This window comes from Trichomycterus rosablanca, chromosome 4, assembly GCF_030014385.1.
Source record: "Trichomycterus rosablanca isolate fTriRos1 chromosome 4, fTriRos1.hap1, whole genome shotgun sequence".
In the NCBI taxonomy this organism is placed as follows: domain Eukaryota; kingdom Metazoa; phylum Chordata; class Actinopteri; order Siluriformes; family Trichomycteridae; genus Trichomycterus; species Trichomycterus rosablanca.
This window is the reverse complement of record NC_085991.1, coordinates 10,353,794-10,374,829: the sequence shown is the minus strand read 5'-3', so window position 1 is coordinate 10,374,829 and position 21,036 is coordinate 10,353,794. Positions and strand designations below refer to the sequence as shown.

At 39.7% G+C, this 21,036-nt stretch overlaps 1 protein-coding gene and 1 non-coding gene across 2 annotated transcripts in view; both read right to left on the bottom strand.

The window, feature by feature from the left end:
* The window catches only part of LOC134311254 (uncharacterized), a 34,186-nt gene extending 13,150 nt beyond the window's left edge, over positions 1-21,036 (bottom strand). Inside the window, exons 1-3 of the mRNA XM_062992852.1 lie at positions 19,162-21,036; positions 18,042-18,222; positions 16,665-16,845 (exon numbers count right to left, since the gene is read on the bottom strand). Of these exons, the coding sequence (XP_062848922.1) occupies positions 16,665-16,845; positions 18,042-18,222; positions 19,162-21,036 (2,237 nt within the window). The remainder of the gene's footprint in view (positions 1-16,664; positions 16,846-18,041; positions 18,223-19,161) is intronic.
* trnap-agg (transfer RNA proline (anticodon AGG)) lies at positions 14,181-14,252 on the bottom strand. Its single transcript has one exon. It is a non-coding gene; the product is annotated as a tRNA-Pro (tRNA).

Here is a 21,036-nt window from a genome sequence, read left to right as displayed (position 1 = left end):
TGCTTTGTCTTTGGCTTTAGGTTCACCTACTCTGTAGTCCTTCTTTATCTGGTCATGTAATAAGCTAAACCTACATAGAAATAAATGTTGAGGGTATACAATTACTGATTACTGTAAAAGACTGACTAAGAAGATGCAAGTTCTTATAAACATTTGATTGCAGTTGGTACTGCAAAGGGTGACAACCAGTTTTACATGGGTGACAAGTTTTGAATTGAAGTTTTATCTTTAATAAATGGAATAAATGCATTTTGTGCCATGTTGTCTTTATCTTACATATAAAAAGTGGGATCTGAAACATTGAAATGTGACAAATTAGCAAAAATATCAGAGTAAAGAAATCTGTACAAGATTATTATTAGAATTTTCCAGCTAGCTAATCATGTTGCAGCTGAGCAATGCATTAAATAGACATTGGTCACTAGCTACAGTTAATGACTTTGACTCTGGCATGATTGTTGGTGTTGAATGGGCTACTTTAAGAACAGCTGCAATCAAAATTGTTTAACCCCCAATGCAAATTACATTTATTAGCACCATTTCTAAACTTTTAGCTGTTTGCAATAAACCAATCAAACTAGAACAATTGAAATAGCTCAACATAACATCAACACAAAATGTCACTTTTAATGATTACTGCAGTCTGACTTATTCAACCCCCTGAATACAATCCCTCATAAGAGCACATTTACAAATCACATGATGTCTCAAGAACATCTGATGCAACTTATCAAGGGCTTAGCTGCATCAGGTGTTTTATTGAGATAAAACACATGAAATACCTGGACTGGTTTGGGATTTGTTGACTGTGATGTTTGATTGTTGTAGTGAGGAAAAGTCGACACATGATGGCAGAATGTATCTACATTATTCTAGACAGAGCTGTACTGAAGACATACATAAGAAATTATAGCAGACTTTGAACTACATGATTCTGCAGTTCAGCCATGTCAGTGCTTGATTACCTTTGCATCATTTCCCTTCTTTTAGGTAAAAAATCAAATTTCAGATAAAGACCTTTAATTTTATTTTTATTTTATTGCCTATTAACAGAGTACAGATTTATTGTCAGTTTATTTAATCTTTAGTTAAAATGCATGTTAAAGCCCCAGAACGCTACTTAAATATACAAATGTTTAGATGTTTATAAAAACATAAAAACTGATTGTTTAAATAATTTCAATTAACTTTTTAATTTTTTTTTCCAACAGGTTATAACTCTGCACAGGAAATTAAATCTGTTTCTACCATTAAGAATGAATTGGAGGGAAATTCTGTTATTTTATCCTGCAGTTACAGTGGAGGATTTAATCAAAATAATGACCTGCAGTGGTATCGTCAGTTCTCCACATTCAGACCAGAGTTCATTATTCTGGTTAATGAGCTTGATAAAGAAGCTGCAGGTTCTGGGTTTTCTGTAAAGATAAATGAAGATAAAAATCGAGTGGATCTGAGCATCTCCTCTGCTGCAGTATCAGATTCTGCTCTCTACTACTGTGCTCTGCAGCCCACAGTGACAGGAAATCATTCTATACTGTACAAAAACTAAACACCTAAAATCAGCTGAATGGTGTTGCTGGAATATAAACCTGTATTTTTCTTCTCATTTTGAAGAAGAAATATTGGAATCCTCTATTTTTATTAGTTTTTGCACTGCACATTATTCTCCAGGATGCCATCAAAGTGAGTCAAGTAGATATGACAAAACAAGCTCTTCATAAGTTTGTGTTTAGCTATATGGTGCTGCTAATGTTTCTTTTAATGTTTATTTGTTGATGCACCTGGCAAAAAGTATGCAAAACTAAGGACCACTGTGGGCAGCATCAACATTTCCATTTGAATCATTTAATGGACCAGTGATAGCTCAGTGGTTAAGGTACTGGACTAGTAAACAGAAGGTTGCTGGTTCAAGACCCACCACCACCAAGTTGCCACTGTTGGGTCCCTGAGCAAAAGCCCTTAACCCTCAATTGCTCATCGTGTTCCAATCATTGTGTAAGTTGCTTTGGATAAAAGCATCTGCTGAAAATGTAAATTTAATGGAAATCTCTTTAGGTTTTTAATGAAACAACGCATGTGCCTACGCCTACTGAGATTCCTCAGGTGGAGAAGCTTATCCAGAAAAGCTGAGGAAATTATGGCCGATGCAAATGTGAATGTAAAGCAACTGTTTAAAACCTCCAAGATATCTCTAGCCTCTAGGTCTGCAGGGTTTCCAGGTCATGTGAGAGGTTTAGGCTGCACATAAACTGAGAGTACATGTGTGTTACAGAGGATGGCTATTAAACGATCTCTTGAAACCACAGTTCTGTTAGGTTTATTTTATAATCATTTCAGTTGTACAGTTAGAAGATGGAACCTTCTGCAAAATCATGTGTTTGGTGGTGTTTAAATCAAAAGATGGAAACTTCTACTACAAATATCTCCTGTGTTTAAGTAAAAGAGCTTGCAAGCAGCAGAAAGCCTTACATAGATATTTTACTAAATATATCCTTTACATATATATCTGTAGTAACTGACACCAATAATGTATTTGCAGTGCATCCTCACTCATTCAAAAGAAAATGTGTAATGGTTATGTCAGTCACAGGTCAAAATTTATGTTAATTTCTCTGCCAAATAATGTTGAAAGGGACTAACAATGCTACAGGGTTAAGAGTCCTTTTCAAATGACATTTAGAAATTAAAATATGTGGAGCAGCTTGTTGTTGAAGTGAATGTTTTACATGTTATTAAAATCTGATTTATTTAGTAAGTTTATTTAGTAGTACTATTTAAACTCCGTAAGAACACAATGAATATTTATGTAGTGAATTCTTTGCAAGTATAGTTACAGCATCATATGAAATTTATTAATAGCATGCGAAATAAAAATACATAACATAGTACTAAAAAAGTACCTTAATACAGTGCCTATAGAAAATCTTCATACCCTATCAAAATCCTTGCCTTTTGTCACATTATACCCTGAAAATGAAAATAAATTATTTCTAACCTTTTCCAGCTGTATTTACACATTATAACCCTCTTCATCAAAGTGAAAATTACACTTTTAAAAAATCTGATAAATTATTATAATTTAAATAGTAAAATACCTGGTTTGGATAAGTAACCAGCCCCTTAGAGTGAACATTATAAACTTGCTCAGGTACAACCAATCACCTTCCAGATCACACACCAGGCTAATTGGCCCACACCTGACATCAATTGTACTGGTTTTGCTTACTTTAGAATAAAACCAGCTCTTCCTTGACGAGTCCACTACTAGTAGTGCATGCTAACACCATGGTTGGAAAGGTACTTTCAAAAGAGCTCCGTGATAGAGTTGTGGAAAGGCACAAGTTAGGAGAAGGATACAAAATAATTTCAGCAGCTTTAACTATCCCTCTGAGTACTGTTCAGAGCATTATCAAGAAGTGGAAAGTGTATGGCACGACTAACACCTTGCCAAGATCAGGCCGTCCCTCCAAACTGGATGACCGAGCCAGGAGGACATTGATCAGGGAAGCTACCAAGAGGCCAATGGCAACTTTGAAGGACCTACAAGGCTGTATGGCTAAGGTTGGTCGGCCTGTGCATGTTACAACAATCTCACAAACGTTGCACAAAGCTGGCCTGTATGGAAGGGTGGCAAGAAAGAAGCCACTGCTAAAAAAAGTGCCATGCTGAGTCTCGTTTGCGCTTTGCCAAAAAACACTTGGAAGATTCTAATGACATGTGGCAAAAGGTTTTATGGTCAGATGAGACCAAGATTGAACTTTTTGGACTAAACTCCAAGCGGTATGTCTAGCGAAAACCAAACACAGCACACCACCAACAATACACCATACCTACTGTGAAGCATGGTGGTGGCAACATTATGTTATGGGGATGTTTCTCTTCAGCAGGAACTGGGCAATTGGTCAGAATTGAAGGGAAAAAGGAATCTTCCAAGTACATCCAAATTCTTGAGGAACACATGCAGCCCTCTGCTAGACAGCTGAAGATGGGTAGGAGATTCATCTTCCAGCATGACAATGACCCTAAACACACTGCCAAAAAAACAAAGTAGTGGCTTAAGGATATGAAGGTAAATGTCCTTTAGTGGCTAAGTCAGAGCTCTGACCTAAATCCGATAGAAAATCTGTGTATGGACTTGAACAGAGCAGTGCATTACCGGTCACCAGAAAATTTGACTGAACTTGAACAATTCTGCAAGGAAGAATGGGCAAATATTCCCCAATCCAGATGTGCAAAGCTGGTAGGGACATATCCAAACAGACTCATGGCTGTAATTAAAGCAAAAGGTGGCTCTACAGAGTACTGAATCAGGGGACTGATGACTTTTCTAACCCTGTTATTTTACTTTTTAGATTTTTTATTAATTTTCAGAACCGTTTCATTTTTTCTCATTGCTTGAATGTTGTAAGGCAAAATATGTAAATAAAGCTGGAGAAAGATTTCTTTGTTGTGAGTTTTGATTTCAGGCTGTAAGACTAAAAAGTGACACTTTCAAAGGGGTATGAAGACTTTCTATAGGCACTGTACATTGATCTTTACTGGTACAAACAAAATCCTAACAGCGCACCACAGTTTTTACTGGATAAAGGTGCCAAATCACTTAGCGGTTATGAGCACAATCCTACTGACTCTCGATTACAGTCCAACACAGGCGATACATCTACTGTACTTATTATTAATAATCTAAAGCTGACAGATTCTGCTCTCTATCACTGTGCTCTTAGAGACGCCCAGTGATACAAAGCTATTGAGATGCTGTACAAAAACTCTCTTTGAAGTTTCCCCAAAGTTCAGAAGATCAAAGTTTGTTTTGTCTTTTTACTTATCAGTTAACCACACACACACACACACACACACACACAATACAATACAAATAGCACCTGCTCTCTGTGACATGGATGTTTATTAATAAATGAAATGAAGTTGAGCAGATAAAACATGAAATATCTCAGGTTCATCCTGTCTGCAATCAAATAAAAGTCAAAGTAAATGTATTTGCATTTTCCATGCTGTCCCAACTTTTTCTGATTTGGGGTTGTATGAAAATAACCATAAGGTATATTAAAATTAAGATAGGAAGAATTAAAATTTTAAATATGTTATAATACAAGCTCCATTTCTATAAAAGTTGGGACATTTTGTAAAATGTAACAAAACAAGAATCTGTCATTTGGTAATGAACATTTTTTAAATGACAAAGGTGCAAAGAAATGACTCTCATTGGTTGATTCAATTGTATAAATATTAACTATTAAATTAAATATTATAATATTGCAACACTATAATAAAGTTGGGACAAAAGCAAAATTTCAAAAATATTGAAGTGACATTGTATTAATACAGTCCACAATAAGCAGAGTAACTGGTAACAGGTAAGGATATCATTATGAGGTATATCCACCAAAGTCAGCAAAGTTTTTGCAAGCAAAGATGGGTCGTGGATTACCACTCTGTGCCAAACTTTGTAAATGATGGTTAATGAGTATAAAAATAACATTTCTCAACAACAGAAGTATAATCTTTTTCAGATCTGTGTCCTATTGTAAATACATGCTGCATCATGAAGAGGTTGATCAGTCTACACTGACCACAGACTGAAGTATTGTGTTAAGCAAAAATGTCACTTGCAAAACTTTATGAATTAGTATCCTCAGTTTCCAATCAATTACATAATAAGTGAAAATACAGTGGTACCTTGAAACTCTGGAAAAGCCAGCAGGCAGAGCTGAGACTCGATACGATGTATTGGGGATCCCAGGTGTTTAGCGTGTGTTTTACCGCTGAGCCACCTGAGCGGCTTTGAACTGCATATATTTTAGGCTAATGTAAAATAATGGGGTTGTTTTTGACACAAATATAATATAAAAACACTGAAATACAATTAAAAATTGTTAAAAATAAATAACAAAATACAATAAAACCTCTTTACCTCTTTCCTTAGGCTTCTTAATCGTGGAGATGCTTGATCTTGGAATACCGTATTCCGTTCAGTAAAGGCTCATTCACATGAGAAGCTGCTCTGTGTAAGTTTTGTAGATGATCTGTATCTGTTTTATTTCACGTTTTTATATATTTCTTTGTTTATCTTTTAAATTACTATTATAAAGGTGATGAGTAACAACTTAAATTATCTGCTGTCCATTTATTTTTTTCAATTTTTGCTGTGGGTGTACAGTGACATACTAAGAATTGATCTGTATTGGTATTGTACTGCCAGTTTGATTTCACCATTTTATGTTTTAATTGTGCTTTTTATATATGATAAAATAAGCTAGGGCATGAAATCATTAATTACTTTACAACTCAACTGAGAAATCTGGTATATTAATAAGTGATCTTAATACTACCAAGTGTACTCAATTATGTTTTGTATTGTATAAAATTGTAATCTATAAAAAATTCAATTAAATTGCATCACTTGTGGGTGACTTCTGTCTTCTGGGAAAATTTTTTTGTTTCATACCATCTTCTGTAACTGCAGTCTTTGTAAGTAGCCTAGCACTGTGTACTAAAACACTGACTTATAAGTCAGCACAGGCAGAAAAACATTAAGGAAGCTGCTTCTAGATTTAGACCCTCCTCATGATTCACTATGACTGTGGGGGGAGCTGGATGTGAGAACAAAACGTAAAAACACAAAATGTAAAAATGTGCATTTTCTTTAAAGCTGCTTATTTGAACTGACACAGAACAACCATGTTACTCCTCCTCTCAGTATTTATTATTGTTGCTCACACTGGTAAATATATATTATTTATTCTTTGTTAATTACATATTATTATTAGTTGTAGTAGTAAAAGTATTTTTATTGTTGTTATTATAATTGATTTATTTTATTACATTTTATTTGATATTGGTTTGTGTAAATTATGTTTTTATAGCAGAGGCTGCTGACAGCATTGAACCAGACCAACCCAGCTTATCCACAACAGAAGGAAGCAGCATCACACTGTCCTGTACATATACAGGATCACCATATAATCTCCACTGGTATCATCAAACACCTGGATCAAAACCAGAGTTTCTGGGGCTGATTATGCGATCCACAAAAGATGTCACATATGCTAAACCAGCTGATCAACGACTGTCTATAAATCTTAATACAGAAGATATGAAAGTGGAGCTGAAGATCTCCTCTGCTGCTGTAACAGATTCTGCACTGTGTTACTGCGCCATGGAGCCCACAGTAACAGCAACTCCAGTCATGCTGCACAAAAAGTCCTTCATGTGAGAAGTGTTTTGTTCTCACTAGGTGGAGCTGTTTGCTTCTTAACAGATAATCTTTTACTGGAAAAGTTCACAAAGTAAAACAAGTTTTATCTGTTTTATTCTATATTCTTTATCACATTAATCCTAATCTTAATCCTTATCACATTTCCTCTTTGTTAGCTCATGTAGTGCTTATATTGTGTCTTTCATAATGATGGAACAGTACTTTCTCTATTAATTATCTTGCATGTTCTTTACAATACAATTAGTACAATTTTAAGTCCGGTCGAGACCCCGCACCTTGATGAGTCTCCTGATCTATGTGAGGAATTTGTCCACCTTTTCAATCAACAAAATAGAGATAAACATGTTTTATCAATTGTTGATAAAAATTGACAGTCAACAATGACAGTGCTTTAAATTTAAACATGGATTCACAAAACCTATCGATGGCTTTTAGAATAACTCTGACAGCATGATTTTATTTTTCAAAGTTTAAGCTAAAGGTTAGAATTTTAATAAAGTGGCCTGGCATTAGGGCTGCAACGATTAGTCGACGTAATCGACAACGTCGACTATAAAAATTTGTCGACGTGGAATTTCATTGTCGACGCTTCGTTATTATTGCAAAGCACTAAAGGAACTGCAGGGGGCGCAGTATCGCTTCCATTGCCTGCCATGAGTGACGTCGGTGCAAACAAACAAGAACAGCATTAATGATGGCGCAGCCTGGAGTTTGTGAAGATGGAGAAGCAAATACAGCGAGAGCGAGACATTCTAAGGTATGGGAGCATTTCAGCCTAAATAAGCCGAAGAAACGAGCTGAATGCAGACACTGCACAACAGAATTGTCATTTCACGGCAGCACTACAGTGATGCACGAGCACCTCATACGCAAGCACCCTGCAGCCGTGATTGCCAGCGCTACTCCGGACAGGTACGTTTTTACACCGCTTCATGCTTTAGCCAACGTGGTTAATGTTTGTTAGATAGCTAGTTTACCTATCGTAAAACTTGCTAAGAGTTCGCTATTTTTCAGGTTTGTTAGCTAACTAACGCATTAAGTGCAATAGTTAATCAGTGATTTATAGGAGTAACGTTATAAAACTTTATATACGTTTTTATAACGTTATAACCTAACGTTACCCTGTCTCGTCTTATATATTTTTTGCTCACGTTGATGAGAGCATTAATTCTAAATAATAAGCATTCTCCACTTAATGGTAGCTAGTTAGCTGGCATTAATTCACTCTATATTAATCCTGTTATGGTTTAGTTGACATAGCCAGTACATTATTTGTAATAAACTATGATACATAACCTTCAGTTTGTGATCATTTACAGCGGGGAAAATAAGTATTGAACGCATCAACATTTTTCTCAGTAAATATATTTCTGATGGGACTATTGACATTAAAATTTTCACCAGATGTTGGTAACAACCCAAGTAATCTACACATATAAAGCAGTCAAAACAAATAAGTCAAATAATTAAGTTATGTGTAATAAAGTGAAATGACACAGGGAAAAAGTATTGAACACATGAAGAAAAGGAGGTGCAAAAAGGCATGGAAAGCCAAAACACCAGCTGAAATCTGTCAGTATTTAGAAAGCTATCCTGCCCCTATCAGTGCAAATTAATATCAGCTGGTTTAGTCCTAATTGATGGCCTACAAAAAGGTTTTTCATTACCAAGGTGTCACACAAGAAGCATCTCATGATGGGTAAAAGCAAAGAGCTCTCTCAAGACCTTCGCAATCTTATTGTTGCAAAACATACTGATGGTATTGGTTACAGACGTATTTCTAAACTTCTGAATGTTCCAGTGAGCACCGTTGGGGCCATTATCCGGAAGTGGACAGAACATCCTTTCACCATAAACCGGCCACGGCCAGGTGCTCCTCGCAAGATTTCTGACAGGGGAGTCAAAAGAATAATCAGAAGAGTTGTCCAAGAGCCAAGGACCACTCGCGGAGAGCTTCAGAAAGACCTGGAATTAGCAGGTACAGTTGTTTCAAAGAAAACTCTAAGTAATGCACTCAACTGCCATGGCCTTTATGCACACTCACCATGCAAGACTCCATTACTGAAGAGAAAGCATGTTGAAGCTCGTTTAAAGTTTGCTACACAACATTTGGACAAGCCTATAAAATACTGGGAGAATATAATCTGGTCAGATGAGACCAAAATTGAACTCTTTGGATGTCATAGCACACACCATGTTTGGAGGAGAAAAGGCACTGCACATCACCCCAAAAACACCATACCAACAGTGAAGTTTAGAGGTGGGAACATCATGGTGTGGGGCTGTTTCTCAGCATATGGTACTGGCAGACTTCATATAATTAAAGAAAGGATGAATGGAGAAATGTACCGAGACATTCTTGATAAGAATCTGCTGCCATCTACCAGGATGCTGAAGATGAAACGAGGGTGGACATTTCAGCAAGACAATGATCCCAAACACACAGCCAAGGAAACTCTCAAGTGGTTTCAGAGAAAGAAAATAAAGCTACTAGAATGGCCCAGTCCATCACCTGACTTAAATCCAATTGAAAATCTATGGAAAGACCTGAAAATCAGAGTTCATAGAAGAGGCCCCCGGAACCGTCATGATCTGAAGACAGTTTGTGTGGAAGAATGAGCCAAAATCACACCTGAACAATGCATGCGACTAGTTTCTCCATACAGAAGGCGTCTTGAAGCTGTAATTACCAACAAAGGCTTTTCTACTAAATATTAAATAAATTTCAGTAAGCGTGTTCAATACTTTTCCCCTGTGTCATTCACCTTTATTACACATAACTTAATTAATGGACTTTTTTGTTTTGACTTCTTTGTATGTGTGGATTACTTGGGTTGTTACCAACATCTGGTGAAAATTTAATGTCAATAGTCCCATCAGAAATATATTTACTGAGAAAAATGTTGATGCGTTCAATACTTATATTCCCCGCTGTATATAGCTTTTTGTTTTCTCTTTCTATTAATGGCACTAAGCAAAGGCGTGTGGAGGACTTTGTCCAGAAACGAGGCTCATGCACCCCTCAAATGGCTGAGATCTTGACAGACAGCATCCTCAACATGTTAATCAATGACATGAGACCAATATCCATAGTTGGAGATGAAGGCTTTAAGAAGATGATAAACACATTCCACCCAGGTTACACCTTACCTTCCAGAACTCATTTTACCAAGCTCATGGAGGCAAAATATGAATATACTGTGGGTAAGGTTAAAGAATTTCTTAAGTCAACCAAGAACAAGATTTCCCTGACAGCTGATGCCTGGACCAGTGTTGCCACAGAGGCATATCTCGGCATCACTTGTCACTTTATAAGTGATGAGTGGGAGCTCACTAGCTTCTGCCTCACAACATTGCCACTAGAAGAATGACACACTGGACCCAACATTGCTGCATGGATTGAGCAGACTGTGGAACTGTTTGAGATTCATCCAAACAAGATTATGGCCGTTGTCCATGACAATGGCTCCAATATTGTGCTGGCAGCAAACATCTTGCAGGAAAAACATGGGTGGATGTCTGTCCGCTGTGCAGGCCACACTTTACAGTTGGTGGTCAATAATGCACTGAAACACCCTCAGATCAGTAAAGCACTGGGAGCAGCAAGGTGTCTCGTGGAGCACTTCAAACGAAGTGAACTGGCTTCAAGCAAGCTGAAAACCAAGCAAAAACAGATGGGGACCCCAGAACACAAACTTGTCCAGGACATTTCTACCAGGTGGACACTGATAGAAGAACTGGTAAAAGCTCTTCAGGCCTTTGAATGTGCCACTGTCTACCTGAGTGGTGAAAACTATGTGACAGTCTCTTCCCTGCCTCCTTTGGTCAGAGGCCTTTTGAAGTCCACGCACACTGCCTATGATACAGCTCTAGTGCGGAACTGCTCGAGTCGCTGCCTTCCAGACAGCTGCTTCAGATGAGATCAGTGCACGTTGGTCAAAATTGGTCACTATCACAGATGATAACCCAAGTAAACTGATCATAGCAGCTGCGTTAGATCCACATTTTCGAAAAATGACATTCCTGGCACCAGAAGAGAGGTTTAATTTTCAAAATCAAGTTCAAACTCTGGCCTTACAGTGCATGGATGAAAGTAGTACTGTAAAGAACCTGATCACCAATGGTTAGGAAAAAGCCACAGCACCACCAGACAGGCATGCTGCAGCCTCAGCTGAGAGAACTCCAAGTAGGTCTGTTTCAGCTCGAGTCACTGCTAGGATGTGACTCAACAGACAGCGACAGTGAAACCAATGAGCAGGATGCGCAAAACCAACTGATAACTAATGAAGTAAGTTTTATTTATTTAAATAGGAACAGTGCTTATTAATAAACATTTAAAATCACATGTAACATGCCAGATTTAGCCACCAGGTTAATTTTCATATGTTGTCTTATGGCAGGTGCTAGCGTACTTTGGAGAGCAGCCCATCTCAAAGACAGAAAATCCCCTGTCTTGGTGGAAGTTGAATCAGGCAAAGTATCCAACTCTTGCATCATTGGCCAAATCATTCTTGTGTATTCCTGCTACTTCTACTCCCTCTGAGCGCCTCTTCTCAGCAGCGGGGAACATCGCTTTAAAGAAAAGAGCCAGCCTCGCTCCAGAGCATGTTAATATGCTCACGTTCCTGCATTACAATTTAAAGCTTTTGTAAGATATTGCTATTAGTTATTTTGGACTGGAAGAATTTCTAGGTGTTTTTTGTTCAATAGAGGCATTATTTGAACATTTGGACTTCCAGGTTCAGTAAAAATTCATATAGGATGCACTATATTTTTACTTTTTCATACTTGAATGCATTTGTTACTTGTACAAACTTATATAGTTATGTTATATATGTTTTTCGACTTATAGCAGAGGTTGCTATTTTGAGTTACATATTTGCACATTATCTTTATTTGAAAGACTATTTGCACTCTAAGTTGTATTATTTAATTTAACTTTTTAATAAAATTGTTTTTATTTTTGTGATTGTGTATTAATGTTTTAAATACATTTGATTAAGCTATTATTCATGTTTCATGGCTCATTATTTTAATTAGATATGGGAACTTAAATAACAAAGTTTTGTTATGTTAAGGCAGAGATGGAGGGTATGAAAGAAATAATCGTTGACTAGTCGACTAATCGAAAAAATTATCGTCAGATTAGTCGACTACAAAAAAAAATCGTTAGTTGCAGCCCTACCTGGCATCCACGTAGAAAGCTGTTTAAGTTTTGAACCTGAAGAGGCAGTTGTAGCACTCACGCCTATCATCATGAAGTGCTTCGAGAAACTAGTCATGAGGCATATTAAGACACAACTGCCTCCCACCATGGACCCACTGCAGTTTGCGTACCGTCCTAACCGCTCAACGGATGACGCCATATCCACTACACTCCACCTGGCTTCTACACACCTGGACAGAAAGAACACTTACGTCAGGATGCTGTTCATAGACTTTAGCTCAGCATTCAACACCATCATTCCTCAGCATCTAATTGGAAAGCTGAGCACGCTGGGCCTGAACACCTCTCTCTGCAACTGGATCCTTGATTTCTTGACTGAGAGACCTCAGTCCGTCCGGATCGGTAAGAACACCTCCATCACCACCACACTGAGCACCGGCGCTCCCCAAGGCTGTGTGATCAGTCCACTGCTGTTTACTCTGCTTACGCACGACTGTACAGCAATGCACAGCTCGAATTCCATCGTTAAGTTTGCAGACGACACAACTGTGGTGGGACTCATCAGCAACAACGATGAGTCAGCGTACAGGGAGGAGATACAACATCTAACGGACCAAGCCAAGTCAACAACCTGTCTCTGAATGTGGATAAAACCAAAGAGATGGTCATTGACTTTAGAAAGACACTAAGGGACCACTCCCCACTGCACATCGACGGCTCATCTGTTGAGATCGTCAAGAGCACCAAATTTCTCGGTGTTCATCTGGAAGAGAATCTCACCTGGACCCTCAACACCAGTTCCATCACCAAGAAAGCCCAGCAGCGTCTCTACTTTTTGAGAAGACTGAGGAAAGCTCATCTGCCACCCCCCATTCTCACCACATTCTACAGAGGAACAATCGAGAGCATCCTGAGCGGCTGCATCACTGTCTGGTTCGGAAATTGTACTGCGTCGGACCGCAGGACTCTCCAGCGAGTAGTGAGGACAGCTGAAAAGATCATCGGGGTCGCTCTTCCATCTCTCACGGACATTTTTAACACCCGCTGCATCCGCAAAGCTCTAAGCATTGTGGACGATCCAACCCATCCATCACATGGACTTTTTACTCTGCTCCCGTCTGGGAGACGATACCGCAGCATCCGGACTAACACAACCAGATTGTGTAACAGTTTTATCCCACAAGCAATCAGACTCCTCAACTCAGTACTATAACAATTTCCTCCGGAAATTTTTCTGCTGCCACACACTGAACTATATTGGCAATGTTAGACTGTTTTTACCTGTTTATTCAAATATTTAAAAAGTCTTTTTGTATTTTTGCACCTTATTTACTTCTTAGGCACCTTATCTCCATTGCCAATTTTGCTGTTTATTCAAATATTGAAAGGTCTTTTTGTATTTTTGCACCTTATTTACTTTTTAGGCTCCATTGCCAATTTTACGCTGCTAATGTACAACATGTCACTACCTCATGAACCATTGTACCATCTATTCACCATCATGTACTAACACTTGTCTTTAGTCCTGTCTTCTAATTACTTGTTTAGATTAGGGATAATTAGGAATATCTTTTGTAGTTATTTATTATAGGATTTCTTGTATTTATTGTTGTACTTACACTGTTTTGTCTTGCACTTTTTGTAACGTGTTACACCGTGATCCTAGAGGAACGCTGTTTCGTTTCAATATGTACAGTACTTGTATGTAGCTGAAATGACAATAAAACCTCTCTGACTCTGACTCTGACTCTGACTGATGAATTAAACATGGGTAAGCAAGGGCTCGTCCGGGATTTGAACCCGGGACCTCTCACACCCTAAGCGAGAATCATACCCCTAGACCAACGAGCCAGCCTGGATTCTTTGACTTCCGTGGCTTAGCATCAAAACCATGTTGACTGGTTGCACTGGGAAGTGTATTCATGACAAAACAAAATTCAATGCAGAGCTTCATTAAAGCATTTCTAACAGTTTAAGCATGAGGTGTCATTAAAGGCTCGCTTTGTCAAATGGCATTTGACAGGAGCTGTGTGCAGTCCCACTGACTTTATGCTTCACACTGTTTACGTTATGTATCATGTTTATTCACCCAAACTGTACAATACAAACGTTGTGACACTGTCTTTAATCGGTTAGTTATACAAGAGATTTTGTAACATTAACATTACCATGATATTTTATCTTGTCGTGTTGACTTCATGCTCCTTGCTGTTTGGATTTCGTAACATTTTCAATGCTTTGAATTTGCCCAAAGATTCTAAAATCTGTAGAAGAAAAAAAACTTGACTGGAAGAATTGTTATGAAAGGTATTTACATCCACATAAGCTCACCAACTTCAACCAATTGCTGTGTTCTATTCTTTTATCCAGGAAAGAAGGACAAATTCTGATTAGTTAAGAGAAAAGATTTATTAAGCATCAAATATACAGATTGGTAAAAGTAATTCTGGGCCCAGGGCACTTCACACACATGACAGCTGTATGTAGAAGTCCCGTCCTCTGTGGGTTTGTGGTTCCTTCTTAAAGGGCTGACTCCTCCCTCTCTAACACTAGTCAACCAAAGCTTTCCCACGATTTCGCTGAGCAAGGGTATTTTCTTTGCACACGCAGCAGAAGTACAAGACTTGTGGTGTTTTCCTGTTCAGTCAGCTCTCACACTGTCTGTGTAGCTAGGACAGGAAACATCTGTACACATTGTTCCATTGTGAACCTTATTTTGCAGCTTACTTCTCAAAAGATAAGATCACTTTAAGTTTGTCTTTCCTTGGTATAGCACGTACAGAACAATAGGCTATTGTATTTCGGTTTCCTCTTTGAAAAACACATACATTCACATTTTAAATGTAAACTCAGCATTTACAAGGCCTCTTACAAAACAGATGTAACATTTGTAATCTGATACAATTAATACAGAACATTAATACTCAATTATACCCAACAACCCCCCTTAATTGTCCTTCAGGACAATTACAAATCAAACAAATAAACAGAATCACACATTTCCTGATACAAAATGAAAATTAAAAGATTAAGCTAAATAAAAGTGCTATCAGCTCCCCGTTATGCGGAGATCGGGCTGAAAAACACCTAATGACTATGAAACAAAAAACCCGAATAAGAACAACCTATGCTAGAATAGTATTTATGAACAATCATAAGAATAAAGCATAAAAATTAGAACGGGAGAAAGATGAGCAGTAGATGATTTGGATTTGTCAGGTCCTGCAACTTGGGCTTCCTGTTGAGACAGAACTGCTATTCTCACCATTCTGGACATAGTGAGAAGAATTAACAAAAACAACAAAACAGTATAATAGAATATACAATAAGAAAGAAAAACTGAATTTTCCTCCACTTCAAACTTCCTCCAATTCAACTTCTTCTATCTCCTGTAGTCCTAATAGGGGAGTATGCTGCTGAAAGAACTGGGACTTCAGGTCACTCCCGTTGGAGAGAGTAGTCTCAATAAGTCTAGTAAGAAGGGTTCGTATACACGGGATACAACAACAGCCACATACCACGAGCAGAGTCATAGCACAGCAAATTGAGGTCATTATACTTAAAATTAAGGCTTTGTACTGACCAAACATTTTGGTCATCCAAGTGTTAAAGGGGTTCTCAATACCACTATTTTCAGCTAATTCATTACTTAAGGAGGTCAGACCCTCAAGAGCCCTGGTTATTGTCCCATCAGGGGCTGTATTGTTAGGAATAAATGTACAACACTGTTCCCCAAACATCTTACATACACCGCCCTTTTCAGCTAATAAGAAATCCAATGCTATCCTATTTTGCCACGCCATTAAACTAGTCTTGTCAAGTTGCTCGTGTATTCCTTTAACGGCATCTCTTGTGTAATTTACAAATCGCTGCTGATTATAGTATATGTAATTTATCCAATCTACATTTTTATTAACAGTGGACCACCAAAATAACAAACTTTCAAATCCAGCTGCAATTTGGTCTCTAGCTTTAAACTCGTCAGGGACCCCCCTGGGCACTCCAATATTATCAATATATACATGTGGGTCAAAAGAGCCCGATGGGCCTGCGACTGCTCGCTTAACACGGCCATGTGTATCCGTCTCCCTTCCCACCGGCTCACCACCCAATGGAAGCACATATAGTGGCATCACCAACTGCACCAGGGCACAGGTTCCCTTCCAATTCTTAGGAAGCTTGGACCTTAAGACCTTAGGATCACACATCCACCAAACATCAGCCCTGGAAACGCTCTGATCGCTAAACCACCCGGAATTGAACCCGTCTGAGGTGTTTTCTGCGTCCACGGTGTCTCCACACCACTTCAGCTGACCCACCTCAACGGTCCCCGTGTTCCTAGCGAAACAGGTATAGTTCCCTCTGTAGGGCATGTATGCTGGGGGTACCACCTTCTGCTTCACTTCTGGGAACAGGTAGTGCACAGTGGTGCAGTTCCCACAGCCTGGAGAGCCACTGAACAAGGAGACCACACATTTTAGACCTTCTAGATCATTATATCGATTTAGAGGAAAAGGTACAGTACCCAGGTGTGGCCTTGCTGAGGAGCAAGCATAACAGTTGGATTTGTTGGCAGCGCGCGCAGTATACATGATCCAATTTAACCACTGATTTTCATCCTCGAATCCGGTTTCTAATGCAAACGTGTCCTTTATAGTAGTTATATTTATGGTCTTTATCAATACAGGCGTTTCCGTGGGAGGCCCAGTCACAACAATACTGTTGTCTGGAATGACAGTGGTTAGCTTAGGTGTTGGCTTCGGGATCACTGTCAGTTTAAACAACCCCAGGTTATCCGAACCCGACTGATAGGAGCCTAGCATTAAATACCTGCTGTCCCCTTTCTTTGGATTTTTCAGGGTCAGCGTTAAAGGGTTACATGCACCCTTACTGCAGGGATGCGGGGTGCTGCCTTTTATTAAGGACAACCTAGAGCTAAGTTCTTTTCCGCCTGTTCGATCCCCTGACTTTTCCTGCATATCTACCCAACCTGTATCCCCAATCTTTACCTGTGTTTGTCAACACTGCAGACCAACTACTGCACGACAATACATTTACTTCCACATTCCCTTTCTTCCTCAAACACTTAGTGTTACATATGTACTTTTCTGGCCATCCTAACTGATTCTCAACATAACCTGAACAATCCGAGATCGCACACAAATCAAACTGAGCAACACAATCAACACCCTCGGTACATGTAATGGTTGGGAGACCTTTGTTCACACTGCGATAGGTTCTATGAGTAGTCTGGTTTCTGTGGGACTCTGCTGTGGCTATGAAGATGATAGACAGAACAACAACAATTATTATGGAGAGTACACATATTGTTATTTTCATAGATGCACATCCCAGTCTCTTAAAAGCTTGGACGGTCACATCAGAAGGAGGGTTAAAAGGCATTTTTTTTTTTTTTTAAGAAGTTGTACCTTCGGCAGGTTTGAAGTGTATATTACTGGGTAGGTATCAGTCTTCTACCCTCTAATGGACAGTGGGAATACACTTATATGGTTTATGAATCAGATTCTACAGTTTTAATCCCACTGTCTGCCAAATCTTTTCTAACTTCCTGCAATGAGCGGGAAGGTGCTGTAGCGGGTACACAATGTGTTAGGAGGTGCCAAACTGCCCTTTTTTTACCTTTCACTTTGACGGTGTGGGTTGTTACCCCAGTGACTTCCCACGGACCCGACCACCTGGGCTCAGACCACTTTCTCTTGTGGACTTTCACCCGTACCCAGTCGCCAGGCTTGACAGTTTTAAACTCCAGCCACTCGCTGTCATCTGCTGGTGGTTTTGGAGGGGGCTCACTCCGCTGGACCTGTGTAGACAAAACTCGAGTAAGATTAGTTAGAGCCCGCATGTACTCATCTTCCTCTGTTTGCCAAAGGTCCAAAACTGGACCTGTAACATTATCCCTAGAGGGCCCTGGCATCCGTCTCCCCGTTAACAACTCATGTGGAGACAAATGCGTTTTTTCCCGTTCGACTGATCTCATGGACATAAGGGCAAGCGGTAGTGCATCTACCCATGTAAGTTTTCCCCCATGACAGATCTTTGCGATCTTGCTTTTCAATGTCTGGTTTGCCCTTTCTACTAGTCCCTGGGAGCTGGGGTGATAGACAGCTCCAAATTTGTGCACTATTCCCAAGTGTTCCTCCACTTCCCTCAAGTGCTTGCTTGTGAAATGTGTGCCATTATCAGACCTGATCAGTTTAGGTACTCCATAGCGTGGAATGAGCTCATTCTTGAGCCATTTCACCACTGTTTTAGCATCCTCTCGTCTAGAGGGTATTGCTTCCACCCATCTGGTGTATCTGTCAACCATTACCAGAATGTACCTAAATCCCCTTACCACATTATCAGGTCCCATGTCTGTAAAATCAATGCAAATCTCCTTGAAAGGTGCATCTGGAACTGGAAAATGTCCCATGGGTCTCTTAAGGGGACGCTTGATGTTAAACTCTGAACAAGTAGGGCATTCTTCCACATAATTTTCCACTATTGCCATCAGATATGGGTGCCACCAGTGTAATGCCACTTCTTTCATGGTTCGTCTGGCTCCCACATGGGTGGGTCCATGAGCTTGTCTAATTAGCAGGGTGCATAGCTCTGCTGGAGCCACAAGCCTCCCATCTACTGATCTCCAGATTCCATCCCTCTCTACTGCTCCCCTTGCTAACCACTGATTTTTCTCATAGGCACCACTTTTCTGTTGCATCTCACGCACATTGTCAAGTGATAAGTCAGGTATTCTTACGTCAGCCTTTACAGTCATTTGTACAGTGTAACCTCCTGCCTTTTTAGCTGCAGCATCTGCTGCATTGTTTCCCAGTCCCTCCAAGTCACTTGTCTTGGAGTGCCCTTTGCACTTAATTACAGCTACTAGTTTGGGCAACAAAGTAGCACTTAATAAGGCTTTTAGGGCTTCTGCATGTTTCACAGGAGTGTTTTGAGAGGTCACAAATCCTCTCCTCATCCACTGCGGTCCATCCACATGGACTGCGCAGTGGGCATAAGCAGAGTCTGTGTAAACATTTAGGACCTTGTCCTTTCCTAATTCTAAAGCTTTTGTAAGTGCTACTATTTCGGCAAGTTGGGCTGACGCTGGCTGGGGTATGATTTCTGCTACTCTAGTGACAAAGCCTTTCCCCTGTTGTTCAATTACAGCAAATGAGGCCACATTTCCCTCTTCTCCTCTATAACAACAACCATCACAAAAAAATACCACTTCAGGATTTTCTAAAGGGTCACTACCGAGGTCTTCCCTGAGTCTCAGGTCCCTCTGGGCCACAAACTCACAGTCATGTGGTTCCAAATCAGTGTGCGGTAATTGTTTTGCCATATTCACCGTATCTTTGTGTGTGAATGTGATGTGTGGTTGTGTCAGCGTATCGCTGATCCTCATCTTCCTAGTGGGTGAAAGAGTGAATGCTGTAGAAGTAAGAAAGGCAACAACACCATGGTTCGTGTTGATCACTAGAGGGTGACACATGACTAAATGAGCAGTTTTGTTAACAGCCTTGGCTAGAGCTGCAATTTGTCTAGTGCAATGTGTTTGGCCCTGTTCCATTACATCTAGTTTTGAGCTATAGTACATGAGAATCTGTCTATTACTTTCCCTCCCCCCTTTCTGAAAGAGAACGGCATTTACAATACCGTTCCTTTCAGAAACATCTAGGAAAAAGGGTTTTTCATAATCTGGGGCCTGTAAATGTTCAGCATGCGCCAAGGCTTGCTTTAAGTCAATGAAAGCTTTTTCGGCGTCAATGGTCCAGATTAGTTTTGCTTTAAGGTTCCTGTGTCCAACCATAGCCAAACAATCCCTAAGAGGTTGCGTCAAACCCACATAATCAAAAATGAAATTACGGCTGTAGCCCGTTAACCCCAGGAACGCTAGTAGATCCTGAACTGTACTGGGTTTACCATGTTGCAGGATGGATTGACGTTGTGTAGCAGTCAAAGTGTGACCAATGGCCGAAATTTGGCGTCCCAAAAAAGTCACCACTGGTCTAGCAACTTGCAATTTGTCCTGTTTCACCTTGTATCCAAGGTTAGCCAGCAACGTGAGCAAGGAGACAGTGGCTGCTAGACAGGTGTCTGCATCAGGGGCTGCTATCAGTAGGTCATCAACATACTGGACTAACACCGTATTGTCAGGTAAGGTTAGGCTGGACAAATCAGCTTTAAGGGCTCTATTGAACAGACCTGGGCTGTCCTTGTAACCTTGTGGCAATCTGTTATATGTATACTTCTGTCCCTCATATGTGAAAGAAAAAATTTGTTGACAGTAGCTGGCCAGTGGGAGGCAGAAAAATGCATTTGCCAAATCGATAACAGTGAAATAACAATGGTCAGGAGTCAGATTTTGCAAAGCCAAGTATGGGTCTGGGACAGGGATATTTTCAGTAACAGTAGCTTTATTAATTTCCCTTAAGTCGTGCACCATACGCCATCCCTTTCCCTCTCCTTTGGAGACAGGTAGGATCGGGGTGTTCCAGTCAGAATTGGATTTTCTGAGAACACCAGCTGTCAGTAGTCCAGCTATGGTGTCTTTTATACCTAGAGATTGTTCTGGTTTCAAAGGATACTGAGGTTTCCATACTGGGAACACACCAGGCTTCAAACCGACCAT